This window comes from Ailuropoda melanoleuca, chromosome 11 (assembly GCF_002007445.2).
Source record: "Ailuropoda melanoleuca isolate Jingjing chromosome 11, ASM200744v2, whole genome shotgun sequence".
NCBI lineage: Eukaryota > Metazoa > Chordata > Mammalia > Carnivora > Ursidae > Ailuropoda > Ailuropoda melanoleuca.
The window spans coordinates 7433772-7446267 of NC_048228.1; the positions used below are offsets into that span (position 1 = coordinate 7433772).

At 41.9% G+C, this 12496-nt stretch overlaps 1 protein-coding gene across 10 annotated transcripts in view; it reads left to right on the forward strand.

Annotated features, from left to right (window-relative positions):
• Positions 1-12496, forward strand: part of KIF1B (kinesin family member 1B) — a 121710-nt gene that overhangs the window by 79786 nt on the left and 29428 nt on the right. For 6 of the 10 annotated variants that reach the window (XM_019808121.2, XM_019808122.2, XM_019808123.2 and 3 more), the window contains 7 exons: positions 575-753; positions 1408-1545; positions 2754-3002; positions 8150-8268; positions 9202-9287; positions 9615-9744; positions 9922-10084. In XM_019808121.2, coding sequence (XP_019663680.1) covers positions 575-753; positions 1408-1545; positions 2754-3002; positions 8150-8268; positions 9202-9287; positions 9615-9744; positions 9922-10084 — 1064 coding nt within the window. The remainder of the gene's footprint in view (positions 1-574; positions 754-1407; positions 1546-2753; positions 3003-8149; positions 8269-9201; positions 9288-9614; positions 9745-9921; positions 10085-12496) is intronic. The other 4 variants (XM_019808125.2, XM_019808126.2, XM_002927430.4 and 1 more) reach the window with 2 other exon arrangements.

Genomic DNA, 12496 nt, shown 5'->3' on the forward strand with positions numbered 1-12496 from the left:
CCCATTTCATTTTTACCCTCTCTTCAGGTAGACGAAATGTAGGCAGGGGACTATGTGTTTTCTTCTTGCTGCCGTACTTAGCATTTACTTAATATTTGTGGGTGAAAATATGAGGCGGTAGCAAGAAATCAGTGACAGGGTGCACGCGAAGCACTTACCGCGTGGCGAGCACTTTCAGGGGTAACACTTGTGATTCTTGAATTTAGGACAGAAAACCAACTGTGACATTTCCTCCCCCGCTCCGTGAGCAGCTAGAGATGTCCTCATGGGTCTGACTTTTGTTCTCTTTTGTAAATTGAGTCAACCAAAATATATGTACTGAGATTTTAGTTTGTGTAAAAATACTGCACCACACCAGAAGAACAAAGTCTGTAAATAGCTGAATTTGAAATTAGGATTATTCTCTACAACTAGTATACAAGTGGCCATTTTTTCCCCAGTTAATCACAAGCTGTTCATTGAGCACATACTACACATTTGACTTTCCCGTGGGGCATGATTATATTGCCTCATTTCTGAAGCTGACTTGCTGAAAATATAAAGGCCATTTGGATGGTTTCTTCTTTCCACACAGGTGCAGTTTCAGTTTGTCCTGCTGACGGACACGTTGTACTCCCCTTTGCCTCCGGAATTACTTCCCACTGAGATGGAAAAAACTCATGAAGACAGGCCTTTCCCTCGCACTGTGGTGGCAGTGGAAGTCCAGGATCTGAAGAATGGAGCGACACATTATTGGTCTTTGGAGAAACTCAAGTATGAAAGCATTCCTCATAAAGCCAGTTGTTTTATTTAGGAAATAATAATGAATTGCTCAGGTGGGCTCTCTCAGGCTTTTTGCTGTGTGATGTCACTGTTGCTTCCTTTTCTGTGGTGCTAAATACTGTTGCTCACCAGTGGTACTACTGTCCGTCCATCTTCTTCTAAGTGAACGAATCCCACTCTGCTAGCACATTTGTCATTTGTAGATAGGATTTAAATTTACCCTCCATAGAACCTCTTACATTTTTAACGTTCCAGTCTCAAGATACCTATTTCTGTCTTGGGTCTAGTGATTATTCATCTTTTTTGTTCTGGATCTGATGATCAGTAATAAACAGGAAAGTTATAATGTGCTTTCCTTTGCTTTTAACATGGTGAGATATTTTCTGCTGTTACAGTATATTTGAGATATTATGGTTCGGTACAAGTTAGGTGTCCATTTTTTACTTTTGGTGGCTTGTCTCTAGACTCAAGACACTTTGGATACTGAGTGTTTTGAGTTTCTGTACTTCTGGCCTTTTTCTTTTTTAATATCATTAAGTGGTGGGAGCAGCTTTTTTGTTTTTAATCTTGCATGGAAAATACTTCCAAAGTGAAATTTGACTGCAACCTCATGATATTAAGCCAGTGCACTTTATGTTTGTGCAGGCAGAGGCTGGATTTGATGCGAGAGATGTATGACAGGGCAGGCGAGGTGGCCTCTGGTGCCCAGGATGAAAGCGAAGCCACCGTGACTGGCAGTGATCCATTTTATGATCGGTTCCATTGGTTCAAACTAGTAGGAAGGTACGTAATGATTTCATCGGTGTCTTCTTTTTAAATAGTGAATGATCTTGTTAAAAGCCTCAGCAGATATTACAGAAAGTGAAAAGAAAAGTGTGCAGAAATGCTCCATGTATAATCTTATCCACTCAGACACAGCCACTGTGTCATCTGGTATACTTCCCTTCGTTTCATTCAGTGTGCGTACTTAAGTCTCATCTTTCATCCAGAGTAATTGACAGCCTTCCCTGCCTCTTACAGTTGAAGAGGATAGATTTAAAAGAAAAAGAAAACCTGTGAGAGGATAGATTTAAAAGAAAAAGAAAACCTGTGTCTGTATCCCACACAGTTTAAAATCATAGTATGACTTACAGCTTACCAGCCTGCAACCTCTCCTTGATCCGACGTGTCCTCATTTTTTTTTTTTTTTAAGGCAATTTATCTCACATTAGTCTTTGCCAAGGGTGAGCCAACTGCATTTCTTGGTCATCTGCCTGAGCCTCTTTTGTGTATACATAAATTTCAACATGTAATGAAAACAAGTAGTGCCCCTGTGAATCTATACTGAGTCCAAGTTCTTAGAGGTTTAGAATTTAAAAAGCAGAGAGATGTAGGTTTTGAGCTTAATTTTGGAATTTGAATTGTTTTTCATTTGCAAAATTTTTCTGGCAGTTTTAAAGGAACTGGGCGGAAAGGAGGAGCTGAAGTCATAGTATTTTGTAGAAATGAAGTTACTCTGTTCCATTCCACTCTAGTAGTGGGGTGTTTCTAAAGAGTTGAATTGGCCAAACACATCTTATCCAAGCAAGGCACATACTTGCTTTGCCATATACCATTCCATCCATTTTGTTTTCTGCTCTGAGATGAAGTGGGGATTGGAATAAAGATCTAAACCTTTTTATTTCAGCAAATGTTGAGTGGCTCCTTTGAGGCCTGGCTGCTGATCTTTTTGTGTGAACTGGAAAATACAAACATTTTTACAGCACACTATTTACCTGGGATCTTCTACTCATGTATTTCCTTTGCTTTTCTTATTCTAAGGATGAGTCCTTGTTCCCTTTCACCTGAACCAGATGATTTATGCTCATTTTATCCTTTTGCTTTTCCACTTGCTTTTATTGTGTTGATTCCCCAGTGGGTTCTGTCCTGTTGACACCTATAGCTTCCTGTTTAACCAACTATTCCTCTCTCCTTCCTTGGCTGTGTCCCTTGGCGTCTTCCCTGGTGTCTAGCTCCCCCATTTTCCACGGCTGTGTGAATGAGCGCCTTGCTGACCGCACACCCTCCCCCACTTTTTCCACGGCCGATTCCGACATCACTGAGCTGGCTGACGAGCAGCAAGATGAAATGGAGGATTTTGATGATGAGGCATTCGTGGATGACACCGGCTCTGACGCAGGGACGGAGGAGGGATCAGATCTCTTCAGTGACGGGCATGACCCGTTTTACGACCGATCCCCATGGTTCATTTTAGTGGGAAGGTTGGTGAGGTTATTGTGAGAAGGGCGAAAAGGGACCAGCTCTTGCTTTAAAGAGGCTCCTTGTGCAATTTTGGATGATCTTTCCTTAGCAGATTCAATTTGTGACATGCCGATCTGGCTAGGGGGAGCCCTCGGGCAGTGTTTGTGAGGTGCGCAGTCTGCTTGGTACAGCATGTGGCAATGTGTGAAGGCTGTATGTGGAGGACCCCTTGTCTTAGACTGCCCAGTAATTTCTTCTGAAGGAGAAAACCCCAGAAGAGAAAGTAATTAAAGCTAAGAGTCTAATGTTACAAGGTCGAAGAATATTACTATGTTCTGATGCTTCCTTTTTGTTAGGAATGAGTGAAGAAGCATATGGGGATGACGTGAGAAGGAGAGCAGAGCAAAGCCAAGGTTAGAGTAAAGGATGTGTAACACCAGCAGGAATCAAGAGGACAAAAGTGGAATCAGGAGTAGTGTTAGGGTGCTTAAAAATAAGATGTAGATAGATAGATAGGGGGCGCCTGGCTGGCTCAGTAGAGTGTGCGACTCTTAATCTTGGGGTTGTGAGTCCAAACCCCAAGTTGGGCGTAGAGATTACTTAAAAATCTTAAAAAATAAGTAAATATAAAGGAGTAGTGTTAGGTTTATTTTTTACTTTGAGTCAGAAAAAGAATCAGGAGCATGAAGTTTCCTTTTGTTTGAAATGGATGCTTTTCTTTGGCCAGTTTCACTGAGCCTCTCTGTAGATCGTTGGCTTCTGCCAGAATTTTACCTATAGGTTTTGTAATGATGAATCTCATGAAATTATCTATTGACACCATCAACAATGGATATTTGTTCAGCACTCCATGAAACTGCTTTGTGTTAAGTCTGGTTTTCCAAACTGAGGCCTCATCTCTGACTCCATCTGTCAGTGATGCAGGGCTCTCACGCACACACTCCTCATACTGGAGTCTTTGTCTATACCCAGTCTTCATGCTGAAGTAATTTTACTACAAATTCAACAGTGCAGTGCTCGCTGGATTAACCAAAGGTATGTCCAGGTTTTAAAGTATGAAATTGAATCTTAACAGTGTGTTAGAACCACATATTGCTGAATCCTTTAAAAATAGGGAATTATGCCAGTGTTAAACAGATAAGCGCCAGTTCTCTAAAAATTAAAGCGCAGCAAATATCCTACCCAGTAGGGAGGTAAGGTTCTGACACTGAGCTTCTGGTGTGATGTTGGTCACCTGACAAGCACTAAGTAGCTAGTATAGCCTGGGATCACTGTGGTAGAAATCTCTGGTAGACATGAAAGCCTCGATTATGACCATGGGTCGTAATTTAATATTAGACCATCTCGGGGTTTTGTGATAGCAGAGGGGCATCTCTTCAGTTTTTCCATGAATAAACATTAAGGGATTATGCAGCCATGAGTATTGTTTTCTATTGGTGTATTGCCAGGAGTAGAGGCTTAGAATTTCGGAGAAGCTGATTTATATTAAAACTGAGAACAGTTCTTTGTGCAAATAATGGGACCATCGTGCTTTTTCTTATTTTATGGCTGTGTGTGTTCTAAAAGGGTTGGAAGTTAGAACCAAGTTTCTGTTCATAAACTGCTTGGTCCTGGTGCCAGGTGTGCAGCTTCCAGTGCTCATCGTCTGTGCTGTGCACCATCGCACCGGGAGGAGGATGTAGCTTCATCTGCCACAGCGCATCAGGAAGACGCTGAACCGAAGAGATGTCTGGGGCCTAACGTCAGCTTAACTTAGGCCGAGGCTCGTTGGGTTCTCAAGTATAAATGAGGAGTTAGGAAAACAGAGATCCTTAAAGGTCTTTTTTGTCTTTCAGATTCTGTCATCCACGCTAGCAAAGTGCCTGTCCTGGTTAAGAGTTCTCCAAAGCATTTGTATTTTGAGTCACTTGTATGGAGAACTTAAGTCAGAATCCCACTTAATATGCACATTCACTGGCTTAAAATATATGCATTATTTTCTCTATTGTTTTATTCATTTTAATCATATCAGATTTAAGTGTAGGTATAAAGCAATCAGATCTGCTTTGATTTTCAATTAATTTCCATATATATGTTTGGCTTCCCAGGTTCTAAAACTAAGTTTAACTTTCAAGGAAGAGGTTAGTGGAGGAGGTGAAATCCTGGCCATCAGTAAAGTGAAGGATAGCTCTTTACTTTCCACCCTTGACTACATCTCTCATCTACAATCAGAACTGATAACTGTGCAGCATCACCCAGACATGTAGTGGGCATTGTGTGTGTAAGGGAAGTAACTTCTTTCCTGTTTTTGTGATTCACAGGATTGGATTTCCCATATTGGCGCATAATTGCAAATACAATTCACTTGTAAAATTTTTCAGTTTCTTGTGAAATTCCATTTGTAGGTTATGTTTCTTGGCCTTGGCTGCCTCTGGTGAATTTTTGTATGAAAATAAAAAGAGCTTGTCCCTTTAGCTATTCTCTTATGGCATGCTGGGATGTTATGAACCATCCATTGTAATTCGGGATGAAATGTAAAATATTTAAGCTAGTTTTCTGGGTTAAGAGGGGGCAGATATGAGATGGTTATTCTGACACCTAAGCCTGAACTGACATTGTGTTCTGTAACTAGAACCATAATTATGCTGATTTGTCTTATCTTTATGTTGACCAAATTTGTTTCCCTTTTTGATGTAACTTCACAGAACTTATGCTAATATACCCTTTACATCTTCCCCTCTCTCATCCCTGTTCTCCTTCAGTCTGCTAGGTCAAAGTATAAGGACTCTCAAGAATGCAGAGTATTTATAAGAATTCCAGCTTATTAAAAAACTTCAGAGGAGAGCTTCTACGGCATTGACTTCGGGCTAAGGACTGTCTTCTGATAATAGGACAGGGAGAGCTGGCTAGTGACCATGCAGTTGTGTAGCCCCCGTGCCAGTGCCGGAGAATTTCAGAAGTCTTTTCTAAAATGGGAACTACACAAGAATTCTTTCTGTCCTTTCACCTTTGGAATAACCATTGCCGTAGGTGGAAAGGAGATTCTTGTCTTAAATGTGTGGTCAAACAGTACTTTGTTGTCATGTGTGTGTGAACATGATGTTCAGTGCCTTCAAATGGGAAGGTTTTTGAGAATTAGAAACAGGCGTTCCTGATGTAAGTGTAAAAACAGCTATTACAAATTAAGTATAGTTAGGAACCTAAACATGTTCTCTACAGTTAATATCCATCTTGAGAATATCTTAGAAAAATCAGCCTAGTATATAAAGTTGGATGGCTTTGCTTCTCTACTTCTGCTGTAACCCATTTTTTCTGGAAAATGTTCCACTTCTACTTACGGGACAAATCATTTTCTGTTCACTTATGTACATAGAATGTTCAGTCATGTTGATTGAATGTCAAGTGTACTTAATAAATATGCCAGACCCTCTGTAGACAGTGGCAAGCAAAATCAGACATGATTCCTGCTCTCACCGGTTTGCAGTCTGGTGGGTGAGACAAGACAAATTAAACAGTCACATAAATGTAAATCATAGCAATGATGGAATCATGTGTGTTACTGATATCACTTAGCACTGGGGGAACCTGTCATGAGAGCGGTGTTCAGAATAAGACTTGCAGATGTGAAATCAAAGGAAGTGAGGGGGGTAGTAGAGTTCAGGGAGGACTCACGCAGGGGACAAGTCTGTGCTGTGACTCTGTAATAGCGAGGCATTGAAAGCGAGCAAGTGTGGCTGGAATGCCATTAAGAGACAAAGGTGGTCTGTATGGTGCTGACTGGGGAAGTGAAGCAGTCCGTTTGGTACCGTATGCCAAAGTCTTAGTCTTTAAACTCTATCACAGTAGCTGATATTTGAGAGTCTGGTTTGTAATCTTTTTTAGAAGATTTCATTTTGTAATTTTTATACAACAAAGCTTTAACCCTCTGTTTCTTAGCCTTTCCTTCCCCACCTTTGGAGCAGACTGAAAGGGAAGTAGACTTCATTTGATCTGATTCCGTGTTTTACTTACAGTTATTTTTGTTTTACTTTTCATTCACATTTCATTTATGCTTAGTTTTATTAACATATGTTTTTCTGTGGTGTATTTTGTCTGTTTTCAGTATTTTTTTCATTACTTTGAGTTGAAATCCTGCAAATTCACTCCGTCTTCTGTCTCTTTGTTCTAATGTAGATACAGAGCAGGAAAAGCAGCAGACAGGCATACGTGTTACATTCAGTTATGTCTGATTTCTTGGTGCAGATGTTTACTCTTTGTCTTGCCTTGTGTTCAAAGATCAGCATATACCCAGTGGAAAGGCAAGAGTAACAGTAGGAACTAGATTCTGTATCAGATCCTCTAGTTGAAATGAACACGCCTAAGCTTTGTGATCACATTTTTATTGTTAAAAAAAATCAATTGCTACAAAATAATGAAAGAAGTAAAAAGAGTACAAATGGGATGGGACTCTGCTTGTTTGTTTGAAATAGACAGTATCAGGTCTATAACTTCCCTTTTATGTTTCCATTTCTGAGTTAAGTTTTGGACTCCAGGAACAAAAGCAGTCCTTTAGGGATGAGCTGTTTTCTTCTCCCTGGATATTTGTCCCCATGGCCAGCCAGAGTCTCCTATAAGCTTGCTACTCAGAAACTTCTGGCTATAAAGCCTCTCTGTATGTGTCAGTCACCTGCCTGAAAATAGTAGTCATTTCCTAAAGCATTTCCATAATGCTGTGACTTGAAATTTTAGAGTTATTATGACTATATTTCAGGCACATCTCCTGCCCTTTTTGTCTCCTGATTTCTGTTTTATCTTTTGGGAGAAATAAAACACCTTTATGTTAAAAGGTTAAGCTCTTCAGTGGGTTCCCTTTTCTCCACCCTTAGCAGTATCCATAGGACAGTCGTCTTGAAAGTCTGTTTCCAATTGTTACTCTTCTACCTACACTAGTCTTTTTTGTTTAACTACTCATTTTTGTACAGAGTAATTTGGTGCAAGTTGGTCTTTGTCAACTGCTTTACCAAGCATTTGCATTTCTTTCTGTATTATCTGTGCTGAAAAAGCAAGGGGAGACAGTCTGGTAGTACAGAACAGAAAGGTGACCTTAAGACAGGGCCCAGAAGCCCTGAAGATACTCTCGGGAAATCTGAAAGCCAGCTTCTCTGTCTGCGGGGTGCTCAGATGTTTGTCTCCCCGTTTCTATCTCTAGGGCATTTGTTTACCTGAGCAACCTGCTGTATCCTGTGCCCCTGATTCATAGGGTGGCCATTGTCAGTGAGAAAGGTGAAGTGCGGGGGTTTCTGCGTGTGGCTGTGCAAGCCATTGCAGGTAGGTGACCCTCTTCTGGGGTGAGAGCTGTGGGTTCTTTGCCTAGACACAAAGCAGGCCGGTTCTGTGTGGGCCACACTTCAGTTGCATGATGGCTTATCTGTCTTGGAGAAAGCTTTTATTGCTTCCTTTTAGTTATTATTCCCCAGTATCATAAATAGATTCTGTTTAGTCTGGGCCACAGCTATTTTGGAGTAATGGGATGAAGGGATTTCCTTTAACAAGGATTAACTTTATAAAAGTCATTTCTAAAACTGCTTCAGAAGCAACAAAGGATATTCAGAACTTTTTCTTGCTTAATTTTCTCTCACGGTACTTGTACCAGACATGTCTGTCCTTTGACTACTATTTTGTTGTTTATGGATCAAGATTCTGATATTTTACACTTCTCCACGATCCAGCCTACATTCTGGGGAAAGAATGTGGCCATTTCCTGTAATTTTTCTCTTTTAATTTCCAAATGCCATGCGGTGTGGAGTGACATTGCAGCTTTTCCCCATGGAAATCTGTGGCACGGTCACCAGGGTTGAGTTTATGAAAGTTTCCACAAGTACAGTCGAATACCTTCAAATATTTGCTGGGTGGTATTGAACATCATCTTGCCGAGTGAAGGATCGGTGTTTCTAGGTGTGACATTTGAACCATATCAAGAATAAAACCGGTTCTTTATTAACTAGTCTGTTTGAGCTAAGCAGGCTGGTAAGGATACCTGAGCAGAGTTGGAAGCAGCCCTTGTGACTTTCCTGCCTCCAGCTCTTCCTTCCTTTCTTGGCATAAGATTGTTCTTTAGCATCTCCTCGTCCTAAAGTCCTCGAACCCCGAAGGCTCCGCTACTTTCCTGTTCATTTTATGATCCAACAAGAGCCATTCCTCTGGCCCACATCAGTAGTCTCATTTGATCCTTCTCTTTGTTGTTGTTGTTTTTCTACTTAGCGGATGAAGAAGCTCCTGATTATGGCTCCGGAATTCGCCAATCAGGAACAGCCAAAATATCTTTTGATAACGAGTACTTTAATCAGGTGAGAAGCCTTCCAGGGGGAGAGAAACTCATAGAAGGAAAAAGTAGAAGACAGGCTTGTAAGGAGGACGTGCACTGGAAAACAGTTCTACCTAGAACCACAAGAGATAGGTATCCACGGGTTTGTTGCGTAGGGCACAGGACGTGTCTGACAATTACGGAGGTAAAGCTACTTCTGTTTTATCGTGTTGCCTTTTCTCAGGCAGCTCTTAATCCACATAACTTTCCAGTCGCTGTTACTTGGTGGGCAAATAGACATAAGTTGGGGGTTGAGGGGAATGTGCTGTTGTGCTGCTTGATCATCTGCCTGCTCCTGCCTTGGTTTCAGAGTGACTTTTCTTCAGTTGCAATGACTCGTTCTGGTCTGTCCATGGAGGAACTGAGGATTGTGGAAGGACAGGGTCAGAGTTCTGAGGTCATCACTCCTCCAGAAGAAATCAATCGAATGAATGACTTGGGTATGTAGACAGTTTACTGTGACTGGGGACATTCTCAAAGAGGGCAAAATATTGACCACCGTCAAGGGAGATCGTTGCTGTCATTGACTAGGAATGGAAAGAATGCCCTTCTCTCCTCTTCGAAAGGTGGTCTGTGCCATATTTGAACCATATGTGTGTTCATTTGACCCTCTTTAGATTTGAAGTCAGGCACTTTGCTGGACGGTAAGATGGTCATGGAAGGTTTTTCTGAAGAGATCGGCAACCACCTGAAACTGGGCAGTGCCTTCACTTTCCGAGTAACTGTGCTGCAGGCCAGTGGGATCCTCCCCGAGTATGCAGACATCTTCTGTCAGTTCAAGTAAGCTCCCCTCTGCCTGCGTACCTAGCTCTTGACCCAGGGGACATCCTTTGTGCACCACCCAGTGCTTTACTTGACATATGTGAGGTGTTAACACTCTCAAGAGGGAAACAACTACCAGTTTCTGAAATAAAATGGCTTTCTTCACTCCAGGGGGGAGTAAGAACCAGAAACCTAGAATGGTACGAAATAAAGTTCACTGTGGAGAGGAGTGTGACCATGCATCCCGCTAAGAGGGTTCCACTGTGGCCTGTCCCCTTCTGCTGGAAATATAGGACCTGTGTAGATAGGCCTGTTTATTCGTCTTTTTAATGCTCTTCATGGGCAAATATCTTATCAACAAATCTGAAGGCCATGAATATCCAGCCACCAGTTATGCCTGTTCAATACTTGGGGGGAAAAATTTATATAATATAAACAGCAGTAAAATTCCAGGTCAGCTGAAAAGTAACTAGTATGTAGAGAAGATGTGACAGGTTTCATTCCTTAGCCATTTACAAGCTCTTTCTATCCTATAACCCTCTGGAACTCTGCAGTTTTTCTTCTCATGAGCCCCCTTAGAAAACACTTCTTTGACAATCTTCAGTTTTAATATCTCCAGACATCAGTATATCTTTTCAGTCCTTGTGAAGGGCCACAGTCCCAGAGTGCTGTCTCACTTGCCTCGTTCCTCAAGTCCGCATTTGGCCCCTGGCGCCACCAGGAGGCTGCTCTCGAGTTCTGCCATCCCTCTCAGAATGTGTCCCTCTGCCTTCCTAGGGGTCCTAATACAGTTGACAAAGCACTGCCTTTATGGAGATTTTTGCCAAGTCCCCAATCAAATGTGATTACTGCATACTAAGCCTCTAATATCATTTTCTGTAACTCACAGTTGTTGAAGTATTATCTATCCAGTGTTGATTTTGCCCATTCAGTGTGTTTTCACTAGTAGCCCTAAATTAACATGGGGGGTGGAGTTGGCTAGATGATCCATTTGCTTTGAGCTTTCATTATCATATTAGTTAGGCAACTGAAATATTTTTTTTTAAGATTTTATTTGAGAGAGAGAGGGAATGAGCAGGGGGGCAGGGCAGAGGGAAAGGGAGAAGCAGACTTCCCACTGCACGGGGAGCCCAACGTGGGGCTCAGTCCCGGGACCCCGAGATGATTATCTGGGCCAAAGGCAGACGCTTAACTGACTGAGCCACCCAGGTGCCCTGCAACCGCAATATTTTATGGAAAAGACCTACTTGGTTAACTGGCATCTGAAATGCCAGTAATGTTATGTCAATCTTTTGTCCTAAAATCTCCAGCAAGAGAGTATCATCTCCACCTGGTGTCAGCTCTGGAGAAGAGGGCATTTTATACTGAAAGAAGGCTCAGATTCTTCTTGAGCTTTTACAAACTCTCGTCTGGCCCATATAGAGAAGACACAGCTGTCGAGCAGTATGAATGATTTCATGCATCACCAGTGTGGAACCCCAGGATATTTTACCTGCTCTAAGCAGAGCATTGAGGAGTGAGGATCACAAATCAAGTAATGCCCCTGGCACATACAGCTTATGGTCTGGAGAGGAAAGAATTGGAAGGAAAAAAAGAGAGTAAGAAGTGCAAGAAGGAGAGGGTCACCTGGGTGGCTCAGTCGGTTGAGTGTTGGCCTTTGGCTCAGGTCATGATCCTGGGGTCCTGGGATCGAGCCCTAAGTCAGGTTCCCTGCTTAGCGGGGAGTCTGCTTCTCCCTCTCCCTGAACTCCTCCCCTTGCTTGTGCTCTCTCATGAGCTCTCTTTCTCTCTCTCAAATAAATAAATAAAATCTTTAAAAAAAGTACAAAACGGAGAGAGAGGCATAAGAAGAGTGAGAGGAAAGAAAGCAAATAGAAAAAGGTTCATGTAGGACAGACTGCTTCAGTGCTAGTAACAGGTGGCATCTGGGATGGGGAATGCAGGGCAAAAGCACACTACTGTCCTCAGACTCAGTGAACTGATTTGGAAGACAGGGAGTTCATAATCCTGGTTTCTCTACCCTATTCAAAGTATTCCCTTTTCCCCCTTTTTTCTTGTGGGGTGTGGGATGTCCTTCTGATGGATATTTCTGTCTGGGAGTAAATCTTTGTATTCAGCATTCTTTAATTCTCTACTCTGTTTATTTCAGACTAATAGGGAGGGAGAGAGAAGTAAAAAACTCACTTTCTGTGAGAATAAATAAACATAGTTTACTGCTTCACAAATATTTCAGGAGTATCTTCTATATCTGGAGCACTATAGGAGATACTCGCTGTCTTTTGGGGAGACAGGAATATAAATACATTATCACACAGAGTGAAACCATTGCTGTTGAAGAAGAATGGGTCCCTAGTGCTGTGGGAAGACACGACTGTTTGGGTGAGTCAGGGAAGACTTCCAGGAAGAGGTGACATTTTAATCTTTGCAGGT